Source organism: Anticarsia gemmatalis, chromosome 4 (genome assembly GCF_050436995.1).
Source record: "Anticarsia gemmatalis isolate Benzon Research Colony breed Stoneville strain chromosome 4, ilAntGemm2 primary, whole genome shotgun sequence".
NCBI classification, from domain to species: domain Eukaryota; kingdom Metazoa; phylum Arthropoda; class Insecta; order Lepidoptera; family Erebidae; genus Anticarsia; species Anticarsia gemmatalis.
Window position 1 is genome coordinate 7,445,382 of NC_134748.1, and position 15,065 is coordinate 7,460,446.

At 32.3% G+C, this 15,065-nt stretch overlaps 2 protein-coding genes across 3 annotated transcripts; one reads left to right on the forward strand and one right to left on the reverse strand.

Annotated features, from left to right (window-relative positions):
- Window positions 1–481: 481 nt before the first annotated feature.
- LOC142972395 (VPS35 endosomal protein-sorting factor-like) lies at window positions 482–12,225 on the reverse strand. Of its 2 annotated transcripts, none has more exons than XM_076113480.1 (18): window positions 12,054–12,225; window positions 11,886–11,973; window positions 11,694–11,798; window positions 11,305–11,449; window positions 10,648–10,802; window positions 10,183–10,355; window positions 9,557–9,899; window positions 9,073–9,248; window positions 8,673–8,776; window positions 8,132–8,313; window positions 7,721–7,867; window positions 6,675–6,844; window positions 5,632–5,794; window positions 3,726–3,897; window positions 3,127–3,266; window positions 1,792–1,960; window positions 1,281–1,546; window positions 482–1,093 (listed from the first exon to the last, which is right to left on the reverse strand). In XM_076113480.1, exons 1-18 carry the CDS (start codon window positions 12,071–12,073, stop codon window positions 1,004–1,006), a joined length of 2,808 nt encoding a protein of 935 aa, XP_075969595.1. In that variant the 5' UTR covers window positions 12,074–12,225; the 3' UTR covers window positions 482–1,003. The 2 variants fall into 2 exon arrangements, with proteins under 2 accessions (XP_075969595.1, XP_075969594.1); XM_076113479.1 differs by having other exon boundaries at window positions 10,648–10,817.
- Window positions 12,226–12,560: 335 nt separating this feature from the next.
- LOC142972682 (mpv17-like protein) lies at window positions 12,561–14,524 on the forward strand. The gene is made up of 4 exons (XM_076113973.1): window positions 12,561–12,922; window positions 13,012–13,145; window positions 13,557–13,688; window positions 13,906–14,524. Exons 1-4 carry the CDS (start codon window positions 12,796–12,798, stop codon window positions 14,095–14,097), a joined length of 585 nt encoding a protein of 194 aa, XP_075970088.1. The 5' UTR covers window positions 12,561–12,795; the 3' UTR covers window positions 14,098–14,524.
- The last annotated feature ends 541 nt before the right edge of the window (window positions 14,525–15,065 follow it).

Genomic DNA, 15,065 nt, shown 5'->3' on the forward strand with positions numbered 1-15,065 from the left:
AAATCGGAAAGATAAGCCGAACGGGAACCCAACCCTTGAGTACCAACCAACGGGTTGGTAATGCATAAACAGGACCTCTTTTATACAAAACTATAACCATATTTTTGCATGATACAGATTGAAAAACAAAAATAAGATAGCTGGCTCATTCACCTTTTAATTTAAATTTGTAATCTAATGTTTCCTTCCCAATCCATATCCTATAGTCTACAAAGACTTTTTAACTAATTTCCATTGGAACTTTACTTTTATTGCAATATTTTTTGCAAAACAGGTATCGCACCTGGTACTCAGCTCATACATAAATTATCAAGACAATCAGATAATATGACTTGTTAATATCAATGAGATATTTCTTTAAGGAATGTGCTAGCCGGATCCCCTTTAATTTGGTCGATTTCGGCACAAACAATTTACATAAATATTATGATTTTTCATCCGAGTACTTATATACCAAGACAAATAAAAATAACGCTTAGTTTAATAATTTTACTTTTATTGGCAGTGATTTTTTGCATCACCCTATAAATATGATAACATTACATCGAATAAATCTAATTAGATCTACATACACTGAATACATTTCGAATACATGTTTATTACAAATGGAATGATCGAATAATTAAAATATAATAATAAGCGCGAAGTGAGCGTGATACCGTCGTTAATTCTTATTAGATTTGTCAACTGGTTATGGCATTAATTGTAATTAATTACAACATTTCTATAATAGAAGCCATTGGTCGATATCACAATGACGTTAGACGAATTAGAAAATGCGATATTTAGTACAAATCTTTTGCAACAGACGGCATGTAGACAGCGAATTAACTTCTCTTTAGCAAGAGAAATAAAAAATGTTACCAAGTCTGATAAAAAACCATTACTTGAATAAATTACATTTGGCGTTACAATAGCTCACTAAGTTACAATAGACTAACACAAATCAGGTTCGTTATCTATTTGATTGAACTTTTAATATCGGCTGCAACGGAAACTCGCTTCACGTATTCTTGACGCCTTCGTCCAGCTTTTGAAGTAACTGCCGGACGTGCGGGTTGTTGTCCTTTTGTAATGCTGACATAATCGCTTTCTGTAAATAAACATTTGTTTTAATGATCGTTGGTATAATTATCAATTTTTGTTAGAGAAAGGAATACACTTGTATCAAATTGTACAATTTTCTTATGCCGCAATCAACTCACGAAATGATGCGTCAAGATTATAGGGAACGCTCAACTCCAGAGAGGATTATATTCTTCAATAATCTATGAACTTACTGCGATCTTGTTATTGGAATCCTGAATCTTCTGTGACAACATCCACAAGTTAGCTGCTAGACTTAACATAGGTCGTTCTTTCAAGTCCCCTCGCCTCACAACTCGCCAGAACAGTTCTAATGCCAAGTTGTACTGCTTCTTCGTCTCCTTGTTATCGCCCAGAGCCTTCAATACGATCAACAACTCTTGGCAAATATTAGTCGAGTATTTCTCCAACACATCAATAAACTCCGAATCACTCCCATAAAGCTTATCGTTGGACAACACTAAAAAAAGTTAAAAACATGACAGACCTAAAATAGTTTTTTACTTTTTTGCGAAATCTTCTATACATAAATAAAAATGAAAAAGAAATATGGTGTTGTTGGAATTGTTACAGTCAAGTGCTGATTCGTTACGGATTAAGTTCCTAGGTGGGCTATTGTTTTTTATTTAGACGTGGCGTGAAGTAACGCTATTTAAAAAGAAAAGTATCAAATTTTATGGACTTTTAACAAATCTTAGTACGTACCTGATTCAATATGATGCGCGTATGTCTCCTGTGTTAGTTCACAGAGCAGATCTAACGTGTGTAGTAGAGTTGTGTAATAAAGAGGCTCTGTTCTTTTCCAGTGAATTCTTTCCATAGTCTTTATGAAGCCACTCAGTATGTAGGCTTTGCAATTGCCGTCTACGTTATCCTAAAATATGATTATTACATTTATTACTGTTAAAACCCTATTCTGTTAGCTACATATTATGCGCTAGCAGTGAAGGGTTTGACACCTTACTCTTTACATGAAAATCGGTTAATTTTTTTATTAGACTCAAGGTAAAATCTATATGTGGTTAAGTGGAGCGTTATTTTATTGTATACACTTCCGTCAATTGATTTATGAAGGTTTAATGTTAAAGTCATATTTTCAGCATGACTGCACACGAACTCGCTTGGTTTACAATGTAACGAAAGTGTATACAAAATCTATAATTTTTAGATTTAGGGTCAGTTTCATAACTTCTATATAGATAAGTGTCGTAATTGCGACACTTATCTAGAACTTATCACAGTGAAAATAAATATACAAAAATCTGACAGTTTTCCACTTGCTTAGCTAACCGATTCTTCTTTAGTAATGAAACCAGGCATTAGAACAAAAAAACTAATTCAAACAGACGCGTAGTTCGTTCATAATCAAGAGGAACGCCTTCGTTGACAGATCGTCTCGCCAGCATATCATCTGATGAGCCAAAAACTACAAGAGACTGTCAACATTTTCACCCATTTTACATATTTCCAAGAATAAGCCGGCGCCTGCCAACTTTAACGATAGTTTTTGCGATATCTTTGTTGAAATAAAAGCTATTAGTACAATTTATTGATCGAGTTCGTTTATTGACCGCAAATAGTCGTGTGCTATCAAAAACAAAGTTGGTTTCATAACTTTTAAAGGTGGTTGCACACAGCATTAACCCGACTCTATTTCAATACTGGACTAATCTGAACTACAAGTTACGGTAACAATAGGTTTGGTTAGAAATTGACGTATACTTTATTATCTATTAAAGTTGCTGAAAGTTTACTACTAATAAAAACAGAAACAGTTTTGATACTACTTTGGAATAAAGTATCACAGATACTTTTTATGGAACAACGTTTTTCAGTGTTTATCCTACTTGCTTGGTATGTATACATAATAATATGTAGTTATGTACCATGCAATTAGTAAGGCATAGTTACTATAAGATAGATTCAATAAAAAGCACACCTAATGCTATCGCGATTCAATGATTAAACCCAGTGATTTTTTGAAGTCAAAATGGCGCGGTTTGCATCGGTATGCAAAACACTTTTGATATAGGTACTTACCGGTAACAGCAACAATGTCGACAAGAAATCACTCAGTATTCCTCCAACTTTGACATGCGTCGGTTTCTTTTGTCCATCCTCTAGTATATAATCGGGTATATCGGGTATAAGTCCAATAAGAGCTTTGAAATTAGCCTCAGCTGTAAACAATAAACAAGTTAGCAAAGAGCTGGCGTGTTGCCTAAAAGTTTACTGTATCATAAACCTAGAAATGTCAACGTGACGAGTCATATGAGAATATAACGCGACATCAATTGTTTCTGATTATTAGACTCATATTTCATTCTCGTTCAATTACATTGGAATCGAAAGAATTTTAAGAATTAGAAGAATATTATTTAATTGACTTTTTCTCAAATGTTTTTCATGTGTGAATTACATTCCCATGAAACAAAAGTTAAAAACGAAAATAGAACAATCATATATCTTATAGCCAGAAGATAGATATTTCTGGAAATCTGGTAAATCCAAACAATATCGATCGATCAACATTGACCCCTCGACCTGAACCAACGGAGGCAGTATTTCAATCAACGCAATAATTTTTTACAGACTTTTCACCTTTGCACTTTAATTAAAAACTGAAATGTTTTACGTACCTTGTCCAATGCAGTTGTTTAGTAACGCAACTTGTCCGGATAGTAGATATAGTTGCGTTTTAGTCAGAGTGCAGTGTAGTGAAGGTACTGTCACGAAGCAGTAGGCAGCACACGCACGCTGCAGCCATTTACCTCGCGCCGTATTTGCGCGTACCGATAGTGCGTTCACAGCCTATAACAATAAGGGACCGTTTCACAGCTGTGTCAGATAAGCAATCTACTAGATAATGTGACAGCAAATGTTTAAGAACAACTTTCTAAATTACATCTAATAAGTTATCTACTACTTAGCCAGAAGTAGTGTAACTAGGCCTAAGCAATTTGAGGATTTGTATGGCATATGGATTAGTAAGCAATATGGAGGAGTAATGGTGTATTAATATTTAATTTAGACTACTGTCATGACAGAGGGTTATAATAACAAACATTATTTCACAAAAAAGACAAATTTAACAGTTTAACATCTAAAAAGTTGTCTTTATAAACAAGAACAAGAGAGCTGCGTAAACCTTTATGTTCGATATCCATATTCATTCATCCAACATTGTTAACTGTTATTAAAACTCAGATCTCTGTGTAAACAGAGAGTGTGTACTTTTAATGCTTGACACATTGATTTCGTACGATTACCGCGTACAAATTAAATGGTCTGACGATTCTTAGACAATAAATGAGAACATTTTATTTTATTTATTTCCCTTGATCCCGATAGAACATTATTTTAGTAACAAATCGTGACCTATCAGCACACATAATGACCTAGATCTTCACGTTATGTAACTCTGCGCTCATCGAACTCGTATTGTATCAGTATTTTTAAATTAGATACTATTGATGTCGCGAACGACATGATTTTTTAATAAATCTTGTCTAGGCTTTTCAAGTCAATAATGTAGAATTATTACAAGTTCAATTTCGAAGATGTTCGATTTAATGCAACTTACCCCCGGTTTTGAGGTACATTTAGCGGTAGTTTATCTATTCATTAGTGTCAAAACTCATAAAATAAAACGCTATTGAATAGATAAACTACCGCTAAATGTACCTCAAAAACCAGGGGTTAGTAATTCTAATAAGTTATAAGTACTTATAACGATAAAGGATTTAATTTATTCAATTATACATGAACGTTTATTTAGCAATATGTATCTACATTGTACACACATCAATCAGTGTAAATTCTTCAGAAGGAAGTAACATTTACCTATTTGAATCGCGGAAAACATGAAAACATACATCTTGGCACAAATATCAAAATGTCAAGAATGTCGTTGTAATCTAAAACCATTAGCCGATTTACGTGTACGCTCGACACGTGTGAAACTATGTGTGGAGACAACGCATTTGTCTTAATAATCGTATATTTTAGGAAAAACCGAAAACGCTTTAGACTGTCCTTATTATTTGTAGTAGAACAGTAGAACAGTAGAACATTTCGTAAGACAATACAAAGGTTACTATGATCGTTGAATAATAAGATAACAACCTAAATCATACAATGTTCCTATTTAACCTTTTTGTATGAAAATAAACTTGGCATATTTACTTTTGTTAAGCGTAAACCATCTATTAAAAAATGGATCTAATATGCTTATTATTCGGCGTTCCTGACGATCTATACAGCGGAAGTACAACAAAAATATCGTCACATTGGTTTTATATAGAAGTATTTTTAAATAACTTTATTTCCTAGTAATTATTTGATAGCATATTTGCTACCAATAATTTCTATCTATGGATCTCTACACCAAATAAAATAGTTCCTTTAATATACGCTAGGGGCGCTAAAGAAACTCAGTATCACCATATAATAATTTACAGCTCAGCAGCGGCGATATACGCTCTTTAATAGAAAATAACTTTAAACCAACTTTTTATAATATATTTTTTTTAAATAATGACTTACATGCACTAATGTAATCAGCACAGCGTCTAATTTGATGAAGGAAGATCGGCACTCTACATAGAAGTTGAGTTGCCTCTCAAGATCGTCCTGGTATGATACAGCTTGTATGAACTTGTTGATCAGCTCACCACATATTTTGCTCTCGTCCTCAACCGTCACAGCGCTAAAACAATATATTTTACTTTTAACTTTAGAAGAGAAATGTACCTACAATTAAGATGTCTAATTTTGTATCTAAAAGTTATCTTGTAGATGGTACCTATTGTTATTATTGGTCTTCCTTATTTTAAATCATTGAAGGGATTGAAAAGCTTGTGCATTGGCACGATAACTGATCTTTCTAATTGATAAAAATGTAAACGCATGTGATTTCAATCGTAAGTAGGAACTGATTTGTCTTAAAAAAATAGAGGCAATTTCATAAAATAAAATGTTCCTATATTATGTTTACGAACTTTGATGAAAACCGCAGGGATTGTTTTTGTCTGCAAATAATTTCAAAACTTCGTAAGGAAATCTCTCAATACCTTAAAAAACTAGCAGTTTCACAACAACACTGACTCAATGCCAAACAAAACTGATACAAGAAACTCATGAAAATCGGTTCATTGGAAAACACTGAAAAGCTATATAATTTGCACCTTTGAGAGATTGCAGATTTGTTTATAATTTTATCGAGTTGTACATTGTCTTTTGCCAACACTTATGATTCGTGATGGACTTGAATAATCACTTAAGCTTTAGGTATTCGAACTAAAGTCTTACGCATTCCATCTTGATAGCATAGAAATCGATTTAGCTAATAAAGGTCCAAATTCGTTATTTCAAATTGATCAATATTTACTAGTCTTTATACCTTACTGTCAAAAATATTGCCTCATTTACTTCGAAATATCGTTTACCTATAATGAGAATAGGAGCTCATCAGATTAACTCTTTATGGATTCAATCTCGTTACTTATTACATGACAAAAGGACATCGTGTTTAATAGGACAATGATGTTTATTCATAATCGCAAAATTAAATAGTTAAATGACTATACTTGATAGAATCATGTAGTATGCAGCAGAGCCTCATAAGACTGGAGATGACGATGGGGTCCTCGATTTGTACGGAAGTGTATCGGGAAAAGAATATCGAGAGCACTGCCTTGGCCATCAACGTGCGAGCGTTCGATGTCTGCACCAACTCCACTAGGGGCATGAATGCATCCTGCGTAATAAAAATACATGATACATAACGATACTTGTAAGTCATTTTGCATAGACTTTAATCATAAATTAGAGTAGGAACAGTTGACCTACATAAACAAAGAGTATAAAAGTATAACTCAAAATCAAAAATATTTGTTCAGAAGGGAAGCAAACCTACGACTTTTGAAAGCAATAGAGTCGTATTTGTTCTAAGAGGGAATCAAACTTATGGTTTTAGAGACCATTGGAGTCGTCATGTTGTATTTACTGCGCCACGGACAAAAAACGGAAAAACTTTAATGTACTTTTTAAGTAAGTATGGTTTACTTATATTATCAATTTTAATTTGTATTAATCTTGGTTAAAATATAGATAAAATATATGAATTTACTCAACTTTTCGAATAACATAACAATCATTTTATATTATTGCCAAATTATACAAATGAGATAGTCGTATTCAGAAAATGAATTGCATGTCAATGTCCATTTAATTATATCAATTATTTTTAAACCTTAAAGGCACCTTCACTGTGAGTGCAAAGTATTTTTATGTAGTTCGACGGTTTGTTAACATTGCACACGTTTAATAAATAAAAATAAAGGTATTTCATTTATTTCTTTAGAATTTGTTGTGTTCATCAGAGGTGAACCCATGGTTTTTTAATTTATATCTTTTGAGCCGTTCAAGGGCCTAAATACAGCTGGCAGCTAGAATATTAGTTACTATTGAAAAAGCCACATTGCCTCTTTCTTACTCGGGTATTAAATGACATGTGGTAGAATCAAAGGTTACAATTGATGGAAGCCTATTAATTATTTTTTTTTGGAAAATTGTCCTGCTGATTGCCTGAAGAAGCTGAACTGAGCTTGACCAAAGGTATGTAAATACGTACCATAAGAAATAGTTCCTCAACATCGGGAATAGATTTGAGCATCCTTTTGATAACGAACTGGAAGTTTCCTGAGAACTCATCGGCTGGTTTACCACATTTAATCATGTAGCGTATTGTGCCTCGCAGAATTACGTTTACGTGCTGAGTCTGAAATAGAACAATCATAAATAAAACATGTTTTAAGATAGCTCTTTTTGAACATGCCTGAGAATTCATAATACAAAGCATATTTGTAATATAATTCCATAATGTTTTCAGTAAACTGGTTTTTTTATTTATTTAATAATCGGCATCTGTAATAATGTCATTTCGATATTACGGGTCAAAAGCGTGATATTTCATAAAGAGAAGCTGATTTGACTGGTAGTCAACTAATCAATATCAGAAATAATAAGAGGAAATAAATCGTACCGATAAATGTGTACACGCAAACTGCAGCCATGGTTCCAGCACTTGTAAGAAATGGTTGGTGGACTTCATGCCGCTTGCGATCTTCCACCACGTCTGTATGAGTGACTCTGAGGCATTCTGTCTGTAGTTGTCAGCCTTGCACAGATGTTCGCCCAGTGAGGCTAGCACTTCGTTTATCATAACTGTAACAATATACAGGAAGATGAGTAAGAGAGAACGATTAGTTCCTTGCGACATTATCTTAATCTTTCTTATTCCAGTTTGTAAAAATGGCGATTTCCTGCTACTATTGACTATCGTCAATTGGCTGGCTTTCGTCAGGTTTTGTATATTCTGACAGCGCCTCTAGCGGGTGCAGTACGTACTAATTTTGTGGTACATTTTAAATGTCAAACTCTCGATACTTGATAGCACAGACTGCAGAGAATCGCACAACAAGATCTCGTTGATCTCGTATAAATAAAATTTACTGTCTATGCAGTAATGGAAATGATAGATTAATGGTTGATATTATTGTTTTTTAGTACAGTACTATATTTACCCATTTTATCAGCATGACTGTGAATCATATCCAGAATTTTCGGTGCTCTTTTTATAACGCACATTGAATCGAAGGCTGATACAAGACAACAGAGGAATAATTCACTGAAACAAAATATTACAAATTGATCAAATCCAAATACCATCAAGTTGTATTTTATTTATTGCTTATTATCTTTAGATCGCATCATCGTCCGCGTGAAAATATTTCCTGGGGTAAAAAGTAGCCATTGTATTAATCCAGGTTATAAATCTATGTGTGTACCAAATTTATTCAAAATCCATTGAGTAGTTTTAGTGTAAGAGCATAAGAAACATACATCCATTCTTACAAACTTTCGCATTTATATTAGTAGAAAAGACAAAGCATAGCGGGATTTGTGAAAAGTATAAGTAATTACTTGTTATCCATTTGTTCACATTGTTGCAGTAGTTCGTCAAAAAGACTGTTTTTACATTTGTTACTGTTCAATGTTCCAAATAACAGCCAGTCTACAGCTGGCACATAGAGATTCAAGTATTTGTCTTGTGTTAGTAACTGCATTTCATATTTCTTTCTAATTGGTGTCTGGAATATCTGCAAATGAAGAGAGCGAATTGTAGACATACTTGAATAATATATTATGAATTTAAAGGGTTTTAAAAAACTGTTGCAAAACTTGATGGGTCATATAAAATTAAATGTTCAGTAATATTAAGGATATAAATATGAATTGGAAGCCCATAGTTTGGTAAAGTTCCCAGTACTAAACTAATGATCCCAGTACCAAGCAACAGGTATTTCATTAAACTTACATAGGAAATATCAAACATGCATGTACCTATATCAGAGGTATATTATATTTCAATTTAATTTTCAATAGGAAATATTACATTAATATTTACCTGCTGATACTCATGTAGAAATTCTTTCAAATTGTTATAGAAGAAAGCTTCACTCTCATTGCCTAACAACTTAGAAGCAGTATGGCACAAATATATTCGTAAATATGCAGCCACAAGTGGGTTCCCTATTCCTCTAATCATTGTAGTAAGCCTTGTTATAGCAGGTTTTATCTCTTCTCTATTTGTGAACACACAACACTTTAATAAGGCCATCTCCATGTACAATCGAGGTAACAGTTCTCTGATTGAAGCCATTTTGTACATCCAGTTCTGACAAGTCTCTTTAGCTGACTCAGGGACTGTTTTTGAATCAATATTGTGAACCGTTTTGTTGTTATTTAATCTGAAATAATAAATTATACATATGAAGATAAAAGCTAGGCTAGAAAGGAATTAGATATAATCACTCAGTTGGTATACTCAGCCTAAAGATCAATGTTATCAAAGTGGATCAAAAAATCAGCCATTAGCTACTAATGGTTTGGCAACATCTAAAGTAAAAAGTTGGTGGAAGAGTTTTCGGGAGACCCTATCCAGTAAGTATCCAGAAGCTTTGGCTCAATAATTAATATACAACTAAGGAAACTTTTTTGTATTTGGCACAAACTGCATAGTTATGTACTTACCCAAAACTCTTTTCTCTTAGGCGATCAAACACTAAATTCCCAAATGTGTCAAGTATGTCAGTGATTAAGATAAATTTACTAGGATAAAACTGCATTACACTAATATCTGACAACAGCTTTGAGCACTGGATACCTATTTTAAATGCCTTCACTCTTTGCTCTGACTCCCATGCCTGAAAAGATATAATTTATTATGTTAATACTAGAAACTGTACATATAGTAACTAATATAAAAAGATGTAAACACATCAATGGAATCATAATAATGATATCATAATGATAATATTTTTTCAAAAGCAAATATCTAATTAGTAAATTCATATGAAGGAATCAGTGAAAAATGTCATAAAAGTATTTTCTGAAATATAGGCATAAAAGTGCACATTATAACCATACAAATGATCACCAGAAACTATTTCTTAATAAATCTAAAAAAAAACAAAACAGTATTTATTGTTGTCTTACCTTCTTGATTTCATCATTGAGCATGTTTATATTTGTGACAAATTCCTGTTGACTAAGACCCATTGTTTTTCTCACTGAGCTTTCATCAAAATCATCCAGCTGCTCCAGCCTGTGCTTTACCTTCTCATTCAAATTAGAAACCTGTCTAATAAGGGCTGAAAATGAACTAACTTAAAATAAACGAAAAAGAAAAAAGAAGAATATTTATGGTTAGTGTACATAGAAAATAAAATTGTATGTTTATTCAGTAGGGATGATAAAAAGGTATGAAAAAATTAAATGTTACAGTTAAAGAGGCAAATTAGATGCAACAAACAGATGACATTTTCAAGAGTATGTTCATAATATTATTGAGTCAATTGAATGCCTGAGTTCATTAAAATCTTTGACACTAGGTTGACCACTAACCATACAATAAGGAGAAGAATTAAAATAGTTCTTAAAGGTATAAGAAGTAAACCACCAACACTTGGTCAGAAAAATGGACTCAAGGCATAAGTCCTGCCTCAATCTCAAAGAAAAGCCTAGCAGAAGAACAGCAATTTTCATGTTTAGAAGACACAGTTATAACAAGTAGTGAGAGGAGATAAAATAATCTACCAGACAGAGTAATTAGTAAATGATGTCACTAATTCACCATTTTTATTAAAAACTTACCTTTTTCTCCACCAGGTAAATAGCTGCTAACTATAGTTAACTTCTCTCCAGTTGTGTATTTGTTGAGAATGCTTACTCTTCTTGTACTCCATGCCTTACTATAGTTAACTCCCTCTATCTTCTCTACTTCCAAAGCACCAATGTCCTGAAAGGATAGTTATGTTACACATAAATTATCTATAGTGAAGTAGAGTAGTTTTCTTAAAGAAAATTGGTTGAAATAATAATGTGTAACTAGGTATTCTTATTTGGCCTCTTTTGTCAAAAAAACATTTACATACATGTATCATTGTACATTGCAGTTAAGAAATTAATACTACAATTAACTTTCCATGAAATATGAATGTAAAATTATTCGGTCCTAATAGATGCTTGATATTAATACTTACTTCTTCCAAATTCATCTGCTCAAATCTTAAGAGTGGGTCTACCTCCTCAAACCCTGAACTCCACTTATTTATCTGGTCAATTATACTATTGCTTGAATGTTCTTTCTGTAACGTTATTTTAATGATTAATACTTATTACGCCCCTTACACATAAAACGTTTACAAAAATTGTTGACAATAATTTCTTCTTACCATGGTAATTACATTTGCTTTGAGTGGGTAGCTTGTCACCTCAAAGCTAGGGCAGTTATGTTTCGATCGAGACTTCTTAGCAGATGTCCTGAAAAAAATAATTATCAATGTCACAAACACATATTAAAAAAGGTTCACGAACTTTACATAGAAGTTTCGAAAATGTACCATTCATAATACACCGGCATTTTTGCAATATGATGTCGAATAAACTCCTAAACCAATATTGTACTTTTATATGACATTAACTTGATCAACACAAATTATTTAAAAGAATTTAGATTTATTTGTTAAGAAATACAAAATGGTACAACAAGTCGCAAACATTTACTTGTCAAACGTCAACAATGTCAAACAAACATGATACTATCGTTCTGAAACGTAAAGAATATACCCCCTTAGTGTTAAGATAAGTTAAACGTTTTATGCTATTTTTTTATACAAATGCAGCAAGAATAATTTATTTCTCCGTCTGTAAATAGCAAACAAAAATCAAAACACAGTAGATAATCTATTCTGCTACCAGTGTGGTATAAGAATAAAAAAAAAAGCTTAACTTAATTTGTTTTACTTAGCTGGACTCTTAAATTTTGAAAGAAATTATGTTTTAGTTATCGATTTTTGTACAACACTAGCAAAATCATATGATAATGTCACTGTCAGTGTCATGGTCATTCATGCTTCAAATAAACCTCATTCATGGCCTTGTGTAGTGTCTTCCTTGTAGTAAAATATTGTAGATATTAGTGAGTACTAGAATTGTTCACTTTCAATTTATTTTTAGGTGTTTGGCATTCTACCAGGAAATTTCTCACTACGACACGACGTTTCCTTATTCCTCTTCTGAGGTCTTATGGAATTATGAACTTATATAAGTCAAATTACCATTCCGTCTGTATTTCGCACAAAAATGGGAGCCTACAGCAAGCTTTACACCGCCTTCAAAAAATATCCTCTTCTAAGGGGTATGGTGTCTTATAGTATAATTTGGCCAGCTTCTAGTTTAATTCAACAAACCTTTGAGGGAAAAACGTTTGGTGAGTGCAAATAAAATTGTTCGTAATATTAAAATTTTCTTGTCATGCTTTCATGTAAGTGACGACTTAATACTTTTTATGATTTACAGATAATTACGATTGGTGGAGAAGTGCACGATATGGCTTGTATGGATCTTGTTACGTTGCTCCTACATTATACAGTTGGTTAACAATTGCTAATATCATGTGGCCTGGAAATTCAATTCGTGCAGGTATCATTAAGGTACAGTAATTAGGCTTTTGTTACCTTAATTATTTGTAGCTTGTCAAATGAAAGCCAACTATTTCAAGTGATGCAATACTTGATGACAAATTTTATAGGTGTTAATTACTCTAACAAAAAAATGTGGTGTAATATTGAAAATAGTGATACTATTTAATAAATCTTGTTTGTGACCCATGGCAAACTATAGATATATCATGAATCATAAAACCATTTGCTAGTTTTTCTATAGCATTTATAGTATTATGGCACAAAAGCTACAACAGTGCCAAGATTCCTCAAAATATGATCAGTCGTTTTGGCATGATTTAGAAGCAAACCACCATCCATACTGTTATATTAGAATATAATAATAAGTAATTGTATGTATATTATATAATTGTTCATTAAAACATGTTTTAATTTTTGCAGACTTTTGTTGAAACTCTCACTTATACACCATTTGCAATGTGCAGCTTTTATTTTGGTATGAGTATATTGGAATCAAAGCCTTTCCATGAGGCTGTTGCTGAAGTTGAAGCTAAATTTTTGCCCACTTACAAGGTAATTATTTTAAAAATTTTGTTGTATCTTTCACATAACAAATGCCTAATAAGAAAGTCCCAGAGAATTATACTTTATTGACTAACTAAATGTAGAATAACTAATAAAAAATAAGGCTTTTGCCTTTATGTTAACTCACATTTTAATTAACACATTCACATAACACAACAATGATTTTAAAATTAAAGTGGTTATATGGTTTATTATTACATTGCAGGTTGGGGCATCAATCTGGCCAGCTGTAGCAATGATCAATTTCTGCCTCATTCCACCGAGAAACAGGGTTCCTTTTATAAGCATGTGTAGTCTTGTATGGACATGTTTCCTTGCTTATATGAAACATATAGATAAAGAGAAAGTGCCTCTAAAAAAAGGGAGTCCTATTCAGATACTGAAAGTGAATTTATGAGTCTCAGGGATATAGCATAATTTTTATAGCACAATTTAATATTTATTATAAAGCATCATAGATGTTTGTTGTTATCTAGTATAGCATAGTATTTTTACAAGATTCCATCTCAAATATGTGTGATATATAAAATAGTGTCAGCCAAGCTATTGTTATAATTTATTGCAATTTACACAACAGTATTTACAATATTCATATGAGTGTAATAATTGTTGTATTTGTTTTAAAGTATTTAAATGTTAAGTATTAATAGTCTCTTATATGTTTCAAGTATGAAACAATATAAGGGACAAAAACTGTGTGATAAAAACATTTCATGTTAATTATCTAAAAGATAAATATCTTGAGATTCCAATATAGTTTAAGAAATGTGTTACCTAGCAAACTTGTGACAGTGTATTTTTACAAATAAATTATGTATATTACATTATAATATTTGTTATTTTATTAATTGATAACTCCTAAACTACAAATGAACATACATTAATAAGAATACATAGAATGAGGATACTAAATAAAAAATAAGATTAATGTTATGGTACTGAGCCTAATCATACAGGCAATGGTATTGAACTCCTGTGTAGGCCCTTAAGCAAAGTTAAGAAAATAGCAATAGCAGTGCAAGTAAATACGTGATATTGTGACTCATTTTGGTTACATAAACTGCTTCTCATACTACTCATAGTAGGTAGATACTGAGTTTATTAGGCAGCACTAAAAGTGTGAGAATATTGATAGAGGGGCTTAATACTCTATTAATTTCAGGGATACCTATTATTACAAGAGAGGATGTCGCTGCAGATATTGAAGTAAATTATATTTGGTGTCGTAACTCTCACGTAGGTACTATCAATCTTAGCCTTATGTACCTATCATCTATGGAGTCAGGAGTTGTTACTTATTTCGATTTTCGCTCCGTACTGGACTGTTAACAAAGTATTGCTAAGCCATATATATTTTTGCTATGA